Raw genomic sequence first — 13,521 nt, 5'->3', positions numbered from 1 at the left:
ACACTTGCGCGAAGCAGGTCAAGTGGAGTCTTCTTACAACTGAGTCATACTGAGAAAGAGGAAATTGTAGAGTCAGACATCATGAGGGATGTTAACCATGTCTTTTCTAAGTCTGCCCATACCGGTCATTTTCAACCATTTACGTCGCTCAAATATTCATCACTCTGTCAGCAGATAAATCCACACTGTGTTGAAGTGTCTATGAATATGTGTCCATATGACTGATTTGTTCATTTGTGTCTGTGTCTGTGTGTGTGTGTGTTCATCCCCAGGCCAAATCAGAGAGGAACTACCACATCTTCTATGAGATGCTGGCGGGTCTTCCTCCTCAAGAGAAACAATCACTGTATCTACAGGAACCTGAGACTTACTACTATTTGAATCAGGTGCTCACAAAATAAATGCGCACACACCTCATCATGTCAGAGTGTATTACTTATTTACAAAATATTGTTTGTCCCCAAATATTACTGGACACACAGAGCACAGATAAGGTGTTGTCATTGCGCTTCATTCTGAAAATGTAATGCTTAAGTGATTAATGCCCCAAACATAAAACTCATCATGTTACACAGTGAGGAACCTGGGTATGCGACTTCTTACCTTGGGTATTGCCTTGTGATAATCAGTTTTGCATCTTTCTAACATGAGCAAACATGTTCACTGTCTCTTTAGCTAAAAGCTCTTCAAACAAAGCATCACGTGAGTTGTGAGTAATTTAACCAGAGACAGGTTCTCCGTTCTTAGACTGGAGAACAGAGTCTCTTTGTTGCTCATCCCAGTACTGGTTGAAGATTCTACTTACAATGATATTAGTAAATGGTCTCATTTTTATATATCACTTTTCTACCTATTGGTACTCAAAGCTCTTTACAGTCTCAGTGATACATCTACTGGTTGTTCAGTGTCTTGCTCGAGGACACTTCAACATCTGTCTAACCCTCCTGTTCTCCAACTACAGGAGCCAGCTGGACCTGCTGGGTGTAAGCCCTAGTTCAGGCTTAGCTACGTCCAGCACATAACACAAAATGTTGAGCCTCAGTCATAGCGAAACGCTCAGATTATGCAGCCGGTATTAATCCCATATAAGACTTTTTAGGTCCAACTTTCTCTTGTTGTATTTCCAGCTGGTGCAACAGACCCCAGGAGTTTGGGATGATTTTTCCTGTTCGCTCAAATGTAAAAGTTCCACACGTCTCCTTTAAAACCAGCCTGATAAATGTCATCAACCTCTTTCATGGAAAGTGTGGCCAGAAGTCTGTCCCTTTTATGCCAATAAACATCACTGATGTCAGTGTACAAGTTACTCTTAAATTACTCTTAAATTAGAGCAAATTAAATGATGGTTGATATTTATTTCTATGTACTTGCTGTATGCCTACAATGACAGTAAATTGTTGTATGTATGTCTGTGTGTGTGTTTGTGTCCATGTGTGAAGGGAGGGAACTGCAGCATAGAGGGGAAAGATGATGGAGAGGACTTCAGGCGTTTGCTGAGTGCCATGGACATCCTGTGTTTCACCCCAGAGGAGCAAAACGGTATCTACAGACTTCTGTCCTCTGTCCTTCATCTGGGGAACGTCTACTTCCAGCCACACCAGGTCTTAAACGCCCACCTACCCTACTGATAAATAGGCTCTGCATTTAGTATCCCGGCTGAATGATAATGAAGTGGTTGATTGATGACGGTAGCAGTGAACCTGTGTGTCTGTGTTGGTGTCCCTGCAGGCTGAAGGTCAGGAGGTGGCGTCTGTGGTGAGTGCACAGGAGATCAGGGTGGTCGCTGAGCTGCTGCAGGTCTCACCAGAAGGCCTGCAGAAGTCCGTCACCTTTAAACTGACAGTGAGCAGAAACACACACAAACACCATAGATATATTATCGTAGACGTTGCTGTCGTCTCATTCAGCTCACTGTCAGGTGTGTTTGACTCTCTAGGATACAGTGCGGGAGAAGATCTACACTCCATTGACAGTGGAGAGTGCTGTGGATGCTAGGTGAGTGAGTGAATAAAATCTCAGTGTGGTGTCTGTTAAACTGAATACAGTGCATCTAGCTCTGCTAGTCGTGTCTGAGGCCTTTGAAAGCCTTCATTTCTTTCACCCCCTTTTCTAAAATCATATCAGGGGGCTACTGAGTGGGAACGAAGACTCTTTGATATTCTCTTCCAATCTTTGGTGGAGGCATGCGAGGACAAAGGACGTCAGGGCTTGGGGAGAGATTTCTCAGATGTCCTCTGTTACCATAGGAACCGGGTTTTCTGTTTCCATAGAAACCTTATTGTGTGTGTTTCACAGAGATGCCGTTGCCAAGATCCTGTATTCGCTGCTGTTCAGTTGGCTGACGGAGCGCATCAACGGACGGGTTTACCCTCGCAACGAAGCCCTCTCCATCTCCATACTGGACATATATGGATTTGAGGTCGCGCTCGTTGAACTTGTCTCAGTCATCTGTGATGTTACAGCGGCTGACGTGTCTGAGCTAACTCACTCACACAGCCCGCGATGTCTCTCCTCTTTACCCTCCAGGAGCTACAGGTGAACAGTTTTGAGCAGCTGTGCATCAACTACGCCAATGAAACGTTGCAGTTCTTCTTTACCAGGGTCATCTTCCAGGAGGAGCAGGTCAGGGAAACCACAACCTCATGTTACACAACACATAATTTCTGTATGGTACCACATATGCAACATTTTTGGTTCCTTCAATCAGGCTGGGAGGTTTGATAAACCAGTTTTTGATCAGAAAGATTATTTCTTGGCCATGTGCAACATGCATGACCAACCGGGATCGGTGAGCTGAAAGATTGCTACATGTAGTGATGCATCCTCATATTAAAAATTATTCTCAATCGAAGTTAAACTGAGATAAAAAAACAAGTTTCTTTATGTATAAATGAGTCAGTTTCCACTGATCAACTGCTGACTGAGAGTCAGAGTCTCACAATAGAGAGTCTTACTACACCAACAGTACAAAGACTCAAGACACACAAGCCAAAAATAAAAAATGCATATGCAAAAAGCATATAAATAAAATATTCACACACATTGGCACAGATTCGCTGTAAACAGGTTTTCAGAGTGCAAATAAACATGAGTAAGTCGTACATGTTTAGACCTTAAGGTAGAGTGCACTGAAAAATGTTAATATACACTCAAAAGACACAAAACTCAGAAACACTTCCATCAATCCTTTTAGAAACCACAGCAGACACATCCACATTTCAGCACTACACTAAGTTAATGGACCTGTTATCTGCTGAATGGTGCTGTGTAGGAGGAGTACATGCGGGAGCAGATCGAGTGGCAGCAGCAGCCCTTCGGCCACAACCAGGCGTGTCTCGACCTCATCGCTTCTAAACCTCACGGGATACTGCGCATACTGGATGACCAGTGCGGTTTCCCTCAGGTACACACTCGCCTGTTAAAATCCTCATCATGGGAAAATGGTTGATGGATAAATGCACAGATGAAAACCGCACCATCCCTAAGTGCAGACAGACTTCTGTGTAGAACAAATGCGCTGAAAATGAAGTCAGAGTAGATTACAAGAAACTATTAAAATCTTATTATTTAGGTGCATTGTGGGGAAGAAAATACAGCCAGCAATAAATCACGATTCAAATATTCCATATCTCAGTTTGAGTCGCTATTGGATTTCTCATAAACTGGGAAAGTGAATTGTAGCTCCAATCAATACGAAACTATCCCACATGCTCACTTAATTGCCTCCCCGCTGATATCATCATCCCCGGGGCTCTGTTCTGAGAAGCAGGCTGAGCTCATATTGAGATAAACGTGTTACGAAGTCTGTGATTCTCGGAGTGTTACAGGAGGTTATGCACGCAGGCAACACGTGTTTGCGCTTATAGAGGTTTAGCTTCCACGGCTCACCGACCCATTAACCGTCTCCGATCATTGCTAGGCAACAGACCACACCTTCCTTCAGAAGTGCCACTATCACCATGGTAACAACCCACTATATGCCAGGCCAAAGATGCCACTGCCAGAGTTCACCCTGAAACACTATGCAGGGAAGGTCACCTATCAGGTATTCCCTTTCTTTACTTCTTTATTTCTTTTCTCTACATGTTTCATTATGTCTGTCTGTTTGTTTCTGTCTTTTTATGCTGCAAAATATTTCTATTTTTCTTTCTTCTTTCTTTCTTCTTACTGTCTTCTTGTCTTTTATCTTTCTTAGATTTCTTAGAATTTATTCGCCTTACTGTTGCTTGCTTTAATGGCTTTGTCTTTCTGTCTTTCTTTCTTTCATTTCTCAGAATTTATTCTCCTTGCTGTCTTAATTCCGTCTATATCCTGCTGTAACATATTTCTTCCTTGCTTGCTTTAATTTCTGTTTTTATTCTTTCTTTTTTCATTTTGTTAATGCCATTATATATCCTTCACCCAACTTTTCTTTGTTTAGTTCAGTCTCAAACCTCACTATACTGAAAACATGTGAAATGATTATACTGTATATACCGTATTTTCCGGACTATAAGGCGCACCTGAATATAAGCCGCACCAGCTAAATTTTGGGGTAACTACAGATCGTGCCATATATAAGCCGCACCCGACTATAAGCCGCTGTTCTATGACATGATAGTGCACCCCTGGTGACCGTTAGCTGTAAAAATCCATCCGCCGTTGTATGAGCCGCAGGGTCCAAAGCAAGTGACAAAAGTAGCGGCTTATAGTCCGGAATTTACGGTAATTCTAAGTTGTTCCGTTTTTTTTTTTTTTACAACCTGGACCTTATTTCTGGCATAAAATACAATCGTTTACTCACCCATATAACTTTGGTGTCATTTGGAGTTGTTTGGACGATATTTAGATCCGCGTATATCCATATAGTGGGAGTGACTGGGGCACCGAAACACAGCCTCTAAATAACGCATTATCTGTCGCGATACTCGTTCATTTCACCAATATTTTGGTGGACTCAACGGGGAATAGCACTAGCGTATCATAATAAACTATTGGTGAAATGAACGAGTTTTGCAGCAGATGATGCCTTATTTAGAGGCTGCTTTCGGTGCCCCAGTCACTCCCACTATATGGATATACGTGGATCTAAATATCGTCCGAACGACTCCAAATAACACCAAAGTTATATGGGTGAGTAAACGATCGTATTTTATGCCAGAAATAAGGTCCAGGTTGTAAAAAACGGTAATTCCCCTTTAAATGTATTTGAATCCAGTCTCTAAAGACTGATCATTTTAGATGAGGTTCTGATAACTTCTTTCTTTCTTCAGTTAATGAATTTACATACATGTTTTTTTTTTTTTGTACTATTTATGTCGCAGGTGCACAAATTCTTGGATAAGAACTTCGACATGGTCCGCCAGGATGTTTTAGACCTCTTCGTCCAGAGCAAGAACAGGGTGAGATATGCACGCAGATATACATCACTCTTCATCACAACTTCTGTCCTGGACACACCACCAACGTTTGCATTTGTATATTCGTGTGTGCGTTTCTGCGTGTGCAGATGGTATCGAGCCTCTTCCTGAAGCACTCGGAGTCTGTGTCTCAACAGCGGTCTAACATGCGGAAGAGCAGCGCGGCCCGTCGTTATCAGGCCAACACAGTCAGCGCGAAGTTCCAGAGCAGCCTGCAGGAGCTGCTGGAGAAGATGGAAAGGTTTTAGTGAAGCGCCACTCATTCCACTTTTTGAAACAGGAAATGTATCACAAGTTCTGTTCAAAAGCTGTATTGTGTTATACTACAGTCATATCATCCCACATTGACTGTATGCATTGCTTCTGGGATACAGACGTGTATGACAATGCAGCTGTCAGCAGTGACGGAAAACAACAATGAATCGTTCTGTAAATGTCCAAAATGTGGCAAATTAGTGAAAGAGACGGTGAAATTGTTTATAGCCCAAATAAATAACACAAACTGTATGATGTACTTGTTCCTAAATACACACAGTTTAGTACCACTGGACTAAAGTGATGATAAACATGTCTCTAATTGAGCCACAGGAAGTCTTAAAGTCTAAAACTGTTAAATACCAACTACAAAGTTGTGCCATTTCTCCCTCTGGTCGTTCTTGAACATTAAACTGAGCCTTTAGCAGATCATACATTCATCATTCATCCGTCCATTCTCATCCATCTACGGCAGGTGTAACCCTTATTTTGTGCGATGCATCAAGCCAAATCATCACAAGGTATTTTTGCAAGTTGGATGATGTGTGCAGGTTTGCAGTGTTTAATTGTTTTTTTTTTTTAATTTGAAGTCATGCGTTATTATACACAGATGTTCATGCGTATTTGTATGTATGCATGTGCAGGAGCCAGGAGCGTTCGACATGGAGCTGGTCAACACTCAGCTGCATTACTCTGGCATCATGGAGACCATCCTTATCAGGAAGGAAGGTTATCCAATCCGGTTTCTCTTTCTCAGCTTCCTGACAAGGTTGGTTACTTGCTAAACGTCACATCGAGCACCCTTCAAGAGAATAATGTAATCTCTAATGTAACCACCAAAGACACAATACACCAGAGGCTAGTTTAGGACTCTTTCCTAAAAAGAACTGTTTTAGCTGCCCTCACAACTCAACACTTACAGCCCGTCAGAAGAGGTTGAATTATTGGCTTTTCCTGGAGAGAATACAATTCACACACCAATTTCTTCACCCTGAAATAGCCATCTGGCTTTTGTCAGCTCCTGCCGTAGGAAAGCAGCTGAAACCAATTGATCTCACAGCACCTCTCACCACTTGCTGTCAAAGTGGTCTGACTTATAGCATTATAGGAAAAACAATGTCAGAATCCTACTTTGCCACTTAAGTAGCCTAACAAACAAGTACTGACAATAACAAATGACCAGATTTAGCCTCTCAGGTAAAACACTGATCCTTCTTCACCTTGAAATTCAAATTGACTTTTCACATGTGTGTCACATGTGGCCACAGGTACAAAGCCCTGCTCTGTCTGAAGGATCTTCCACCAGCAGACGGAGAAAATTGCATTATCATGCTCCACAAACTCGGCCCAGTCAAGCAGGGCTCGTATCAGCTGGGGGTCAGTAAGGTGAGTCGTGTCTGTGATATTCACACATGGGTAACATTCACACAAGGACAGATATGTCTTTGCATTAGAGCTGGTGAATTTTGTTGCGTGTGGGTGTGTTTTAGATTTTTCTTCAAGAGGAGCTGTATCAGCTGTTGGAGGGCAAGCGCGACCGCGTGCTGAACCTCGCCGCCTTGACGCTGCAGAGATACACTCGCATGTTTTTTGTCCGAAAGAACTTTGTCAAATTCAAGCGGCGCATGGTCCTGTTTGAAGCTCGCTCCAGAGGCTACGTGACCAGGTAACAGGTTCATATGATTACAGCAGGTAGCATACATTAAATGGCTCATTGCATGTGTAAATGAATCCTCATAACAAGCGATGCCTCTTCATAACATATACTGTACAGTCTGACCATAGACTGTATATAAATATGGACTACACGTCCCCACTTCCTTGCGTTTGCCAAACTAACACTAGAATTCCTGGGGATATGGGCGGCACCATCTTGCAAGTTTGAAGCCAGAGTCTTCACAGTACTGCTGGAGAGTGGAGTCACGTGGGCCGTTATCGATGACCCGCCCACACTTCTGCCATACTCACTTTTTGTTTGATTATTACTGCTCTCTGCTCTAGCGCCAGTTATTAAGAAATGTTGGAAATATACTCTTTATTTATTTATTTTATTTTCCTATACTTACTGCATCACAGAGAGATTAGCATAGCAACTGGTAATCAACATGATGTCACATCCTGTTTCTGAAGTGTCAAGTAACTCACTAAAACTGTGGCTACTGACTAATGGTAGATTTTTCAGACTGAACAAATATAAATATGAGAGAGAGAGAGAGAGCAAGGAACTGACCCGGCTCAACTTTGATTTGTTGTGTGTCAACCACTGACCAGTGTCAGGCTTCAGCTTGTAGCCTCATAATTCTGACTTCCAATGAAAATTACTTGCAGCCAGTCGTTTTGTTTTTTTTCACCAGGAGTCTGAGCACTTAATTAGTTTTCTCTACCTGGCAGCACCTTGCCCTATTTCAGTCTAAAGTTTCAGTCCTGAACACTGCAATTTAGGATTTAGTCTTTGGTTTCACACAGCCAAAAGGTCAGACCTTATCACGGACAACCTTCTTCTTTGTCCTTGATGTGAGAAGATAAGAGGAGGATTCAGGTTGTGCCCATGCATGCAAGTAGTTTCTCATTCCCTGCCAGTCCAAGAAACCTGTTGATGTGACACAAATATGCATTTTATTTGTAAATAAAAATTCTCTATCATATGAGCTCTGTAAGTCTAGCTTCACCAGTTGCACTGTTCGTTCTTATAACAATGATTGACATTACAGTAAAACTTCAGACTTTTGAATAGCAGTATTATTGTAGCATAATGTTTGTTGTTATGTCACTGAATATACTCCGTTCTCGAACAGAAAGAAGTTTGCTCTGAGGAGGAAGTACCTCATCAGGTTACGCTCTGTCATGCTGCTCATCATCACCGTCCAGCGTTACATGAGGGTATGCACACAGTGTTCAAGTGCCACAGATGTGTCTTAGAAAAAGAATTTAAAAATGAGCAAACGTGTGAAGTGTGATGCTGTTGTCTTTCTGTCAGACAGTGGTGGAGCCTGCAAGGAAGGCGGAGGAGGTGAGTGAAGGAAGATGAAAAGGTTCACGCTGTCTGAGGGTTGAGGGCCTCATTTGGAGCAAAAGATAAAGTTGTAATGTGTAATGTGAGTGAGTATGTGTGTGTGTTTGTATCGTGTGCAGGATCGCATCAATCGAGAAGTAGTGAATGTGACAACACTGCCCATCCCTGCTGAGCTGGCCGGTCTGCTACAGGCTGCTTCAGGTACACACACACACACACATATAACACACGCTGATATGAAGTCAGTATTATAAATAAGTTTCCACCAAATGTGTTCCATCTTATTTACAGGTTTACATTTACTGACATTTCTGCAATAACTCATGACCTAGTGTGTGTATGTGTGTGTGTGTCATACAGGTGGTGCAGAGCTTCATTCTGACTGCTTGGCGGTCGTCCAGGCTCCAAAGGTTCAGGTTGACCCCCAGCTCACCCTGCCCCTGGATGTCAACAACTACCTCATGACACACTACATCCGAGCCATATTTAGGGTAAAAACTAACTCACGCACACCTGGGCGACACAGTGGTGTGGTGGTTAGTTTGCATGTTCTCCCTGTGTCTACGTGGGTTCTCTCCATGTACTCCAGCTTCCTCCCACCGTCCAAAGTCATGCTAGTTAGGTTAACTGGTGATTCTAAATTATGTGTGAATGGTTGTCTGTCTCTCTGTGTTAGTCCTGCGATAGACTGGCGACCTGTCCAGGGTGTACCCCACCTCTCGCCCGATGACAGCTGGGATAGGCTCCAGCCCCCTGGGGGAATACAAGCAAACGCATACACCTGTGCCTTATTTATTCATTTATTTATTCCCTTTAGACTTACCCTAACCATAACCACTATCCTAACCTTAAACCTCGCCTCAAGTCCTCGCCTTAAAATGTAATGATTTAAATTTTGAAAACCTTCTTTTTGTCCTAGAAAAGGGACAGTTCCCACAATAGTCACACAACATGAATAATATATATATGAACATGTAACATGTGTGTGTGTTTGTGTGTTGCAGGAGCCATTGTTTGGGATGCTGACAGCCCCCCTGGAGAGTTCCCTGCTTCGTCTGGATGAGGAGCTAAGACAAGGAGCCCTGAACGTTTTCATTCTGGTACATGTTGCATTCAGATGTTGCTGGGAAACTCACTCATGTATAATTTAAGTGAAATCCTACCAGCTGTCATAAAAAAACTAACAAAATACATGTCCTGCAGTTTAAGGCGATTCAACAAACTTAGTTAAAACATCTCAGCTTTGCCACCAAGTTCAGCTTCTTAAAACCTCTATACGAATAAATACCTGTGCTTTTTATAGATACTTAGGTTCATGGGTGACCCGAACTTGAACGGAGCTCAGGAGAATCTGTTCGGCAACTATATCATCCAGAGAGGACTCGCCAATCCCAGCCTCAGAGATGAGATCCTGGCTCAGGTGGCCAATCAGGTGAGAACCAGATAGCTTTGCACTATCATGGCGTCAAAAGGGTTTCTCTTCATTTTACCTCTTCTCTTCGTCTCAAGGTGTGGAGGAATCCTAACATCCTGAATTCAGAGCGTGGCTGGCTCCTCCTCTCCTCCTGTCTGTCTGCCTTCCTGCCCTCTCAAAGGCTGGCTAAGTACCTCCTGAAGTACGTCATGCACTCTTCACAGCTGGACTTAACATTACTTTCTTTTGCTGCTTACCTGTGCTTCTTTGGATGTGTTTGCAGTAGTTGTGTGTTTGTTGTTTTTGCGGCAGGTTCGTTTCCGATTATGGCCCAGACGGCTACGACTGTGTGTGTCAGCACCGCCTGCTTCAGGCCTTGCAGCGGCTCAACGTTGGGCCCGAGTACGCCCGGACGTACCCGCCCTGCCTGCTGGAGTGGACGGCCAATCGCAAGAGAGCTCACACTGTTCTGCACATACACTGCTTCGATGGTGAGGAAACAAACACTCATTAGCTCAGCAGTCGAAGAGGTGGCGTGGACTCGAGTGTGGCGTAATCTGACTGGTCTCTTTATTTTACATAAACTGTTGTAGTCTTAGAATTACTATGGATTCAGTGAAACACAGCTTTGTTGTAGAAAAATGAAACAAAAGGCAGTAATACAAACATTACTCTTGACTTTAACTCAACCTTGCTGACCTAAACTCACCTCTCTGTCTTGTTGTTTTATTACCTGAGCCCAGCCACTGTGTGCACTATTCAGCACGAAAGAGTTATCTGTCTCTCTCTCGTTTCCCCGTCACATCCAGCTAATCTGTCCTCTGGCCTTGTGGCAAGTCGACCGAGGATTAGACAACACCTGATACTGGCTGTGGTTCACTGACTGTTATTGTGTCTGTCTGTGAGAGTCTTCATAGACAGACAAGGGAGGGACACAGTGATACAGCTGGATTTCATATCCCAACCCAAGAAGTATGTCAGACTGATATTTGTTATATGTGCTGTTTGACTTTTCTCCTTTCAGGTGTGTCCTTCCTGTGTCCTCTACACTCGTGGACGACGGGAGAAGAGATGGCCAAAGACATCTTACAGCACAGGTATCAAATTTTTGTAAAACATAAATATTAAGTATACGAATTGGACTACAAAAAAAACAAAATAAAATTGCGTCATGTGCGTACAGGGGTGTGGTGGAGGGCCGTCGAGGCTGGTCGGTGCTGCTGAAGGAGTCGGCTCAGTGGGTGGAGCTAGAGGGCTCGGACTACGTTCTGGACTTGATGTCGGACCTGGAGCTTCCTGCTGACTTCCCCAAACACAGCAGCTACTTCATCATCTCTGCACAGGAACCAACCAGAGTGCGGGCCAACGCCAGCATGTGAGACACACACACACATACAGATTTATAAACCCCATCTAGCAATATGAGGGATGAGTTTGTCACTGTCCATGTGTCAGCGGTGGAAAGTTCATTTACACAAGGTCTGCTGTACATAAATTAAATTCTGACGTACTTCCATTTGAGTGTTTCCGTTTGATGTGACTTATTACTTCCACACCACTACATCTTAGTCGAAAAGTTTTGAGCTACTGCCATAGTAAAGATTACCTTGTACAGTGCAGTTAGACGTTTCTTCTAAACACATTCTGCTAAAGAGTAGAGTAAATATCCATACAATGGTCACAGACCTTTAACACAATTAAAGGGGAATTATTGTTTACAACCTGGACCTTATTTCTGGCATAAAATACGATCGTTTGCTCACCCATATAACTTTGGTGTAATTTGGAGTCGTTCGGAAGATATTTAGATCCAGCTGAGCGCCGCGTATATTCATATAGTGGGAGTGACTGGGGCACCGAAATGCAGCCTCTAAATAATGCATTATCTGCCGCGAAACTCGTTAATTTCACCAATATTTTGTTATGATACATTAGTGCTATTCCCCGTTGAGTCCAAATTTACCTGTTACTCACTCCGGTAACTCCGGACTCAACGGGGAATAGCACTAGAGTATCATAACAAAATATTGGTGAAACGAATCAGTTTCGCAGCAGATAATGCGTTATTTAGAGGCTGCGTTTCGGTGCCCCAGTCACTCCCACTATATGGATATACGCAGCGCTCCGCTGGATCTAAATATCTTCCGAACGACTTCAAATGACACCAGAGTTATATGGGTGAGTAAACGATCGTATTTTATGCCAGAAATAAGGTCCAGGTTGTAAAAAACAGTAATTCCCCTTTAAAGTCTTCTTGTGTAGTTTGCCATTAATACTTTCACGTAGATTTATCGTGTGATCCTGTTATAGGGAAGCCAGCCCTCAGTTAGGAAACCAATAGACAAAATGATCAAAGTGTAAATAAATCAAATAATAAAATCAGACTCATCTGTCCAGCCTGCTACCTCGCTGTTTCTTTTTACCCTTTATCTCTCTAAGGGTTGTGTTCGGCTTCAGAAACTATATACTACCTGATCACAAGTCATTAGACGCAGTAACAAAATAATCTGGTGACCATAATAGAGCATTTAGCAGCTAAAGAACTGGATATTTTCCTCAGGAGTTGATAGCGACCAAAAACAGAGCTAAAAGCTAAATTAGCTAATGATTGTTTATGACGTGTCATTGTTTTACAGAAGCCTGTTGGGCGGTGGCTTCGGCATGAACGGCGACGTCATATCTTCAGCCCTACCTGCCTTTGATGGACTCAGCGAAGGTACATTAATAAATGCAAACACACAGGCGCAAACACACATTGACTTCGGTCAGAGCGGACCACAAAATCCTCTCCTCTGCTCTGCTCTCCTCAGACTTGGAGCCTCAGCGAGGGATGGATCGTTATCTTGACAGCCTGTTTGACCCCGTTCTGTCTGACGGGACTGGAGTAAGTTACATAATTCAAACACTGACGCACATGGTCACATGAGAGGAGACTCCCCCGTCGACCGTTTGCATTAATTTCAGCTTTGTCTGAGCCTCTTATTCGGGCCGGGTTCATATTATATGTAGATTGAACAATTATGCCTCTGACATATGCTACATAAAACCATTTACTGGTCTCTCGTCTGAATCACACGTTAGACCTTGTCAGTCTCCTTGCAGGTCAAGTACAGGTCTGAGATTTTAAACACAGTCTCCCTTTCACACCGTACACTGAACATCCACCAGGCAGCTCTTCGTGACCTGTTTTTCCTGAAGATAGCAGTAAATTACCAGCTTCGCCTCCACCACAAGCATTAGGCTAAATATCAGTTCTGAATATTTGAATATATCACTAAACCCTTACGTATCTGGTCAGGGCAATGGTGCAGTGAGTGCTGGCCACGTTGCATCTATCAGTCTTCAGCTGGGAAGGTGATGTGGTGAATGTCTGCCACGCTATCGGATGTGGCTGACAGGAATTAGCATGTATCAGATGTGTTCTACAGAACTCTTCCACC

At 43.2% G+C, this 13,521-nt stretch overlaps 1 protein-coding gene across 1 annotated transcript in view; it reads left to right on the top strand.

Annotated features, from left to right (window-relative positions):
• myo15ab (myosin XVAb) overlaps positions 1 to 13,521 on the top strand; it is a gene marked incomplete at its 5' end in the record, with an annotated part of 39,330 nt that overhangs the window by 10,587 nt on the left and 15,222 nt on the right. The window contains 26 exons of the mRNA XM_084572720.1: positions 273 to 386; positions 1,440 to 1,601; positions 1,729 to 1,842; positions 1,937 to 1,995; positions 2,296 to 2,419; positions 2,527 to 2,622; positions 3,272 to 3,403; positions 3,920 to 4,045; positions 5,304 to 5,381; positions 5,489 to 5,640; positions 6,130 to 6,175; positions 6,299 to 6,423; positions 6,923 to 7,040; positions 7,145 to 7,320; positions 8,450 to 8,534; positions 8,632 to 8,664; positions 8,787 to 8,868; positions 9,028 to 9,158; positions 9,672 to 9,767; positions 9,971 to 10,099; positions 10,177 to 10,283; positions 10,394 to 10,572; positions 11,106 to 11,178; positions 11,265 to 11,456; positions 12,718 to 12,797; positions 12,892 to 12,965. Coding sequence (XP_084428846.1) covers positions 273 to 386; positions 1,440 to 1,601; positions 1,729 to 1,842; positions 1,937 to 1,995; positions 2,296 to 2,419; positions 2,527 to 2,622; positions 3,272 to 3,403; positions 3,920 to 4,045; positions 5,304 to 5,381; positions 5,489 to 5,640; positions 6,130 to 6,175; positions 6,299 to 6,423; positions 6,923 to 7,040; positions 7,145 to 7,320; positions 8,450 to 8,534; positions 8,632 to 8,664; positions 8,787 to 8,868; positions 9,028 to 9,158; positions 9,672 to 9,767; positions 9,971 to 10,099; positions 10,177 to 10,283; positions 10,394 to 10,572; positions 11,106 to 11,178; positions 11,265 to 11,456; positions 12,718 to 12,797; positions 12,892 to 12,965 — 2,883 coding nt within the window. The remainder of the gene's footprint in view (positions 1 to 272; positions 387 to 1,439; positions 1,602 to 1,728; positions 1,843 to 1,936; positions 1,996 to 2,295; positions 2,420 to 2,526; positions 2,623 to 3,271; positions 3,404 to 3,919; positions 4,046 to 5,303; positions 5,382 to 5,488; positions 5,641 to 6,129; positions 6,176 to 6,298; positions 6,424 to 6,922; positions 7,041 to 7,144; positions 7,321 to 8,449; positions 8,535 to 8,631; positions 8,665 to 8,786; positions 8,869 to 9,027; positions 9,159 to 9,671; positions 9,768 to 9,970; positions 10,100 to 10,176; positions 10,284 to 10,393; positions 10,573 to 11,105; positions 11,179 to 11,264; positions 11,457 to 12,717; positions 12,798 to 12,891; positions 12,966 to 13,521) is intronic.

This window comes from Chelon labrosus (assembly GCF_963514085.1).
Source record: "Chelon labrosus genome assembly, chromosome: 2".
Taxonomy (NCBI): Eukaryota; Metazoa; Chordata; class Actinopteri; order Mugiliformes; family Mugilidae; genus Chelon; species Chelon labrosus.
The sequence above is the reverse complement of the archived record's forward strand: the minus strand, read 5'-3'. Positions and strand labels throughout refer to the sequence as shown.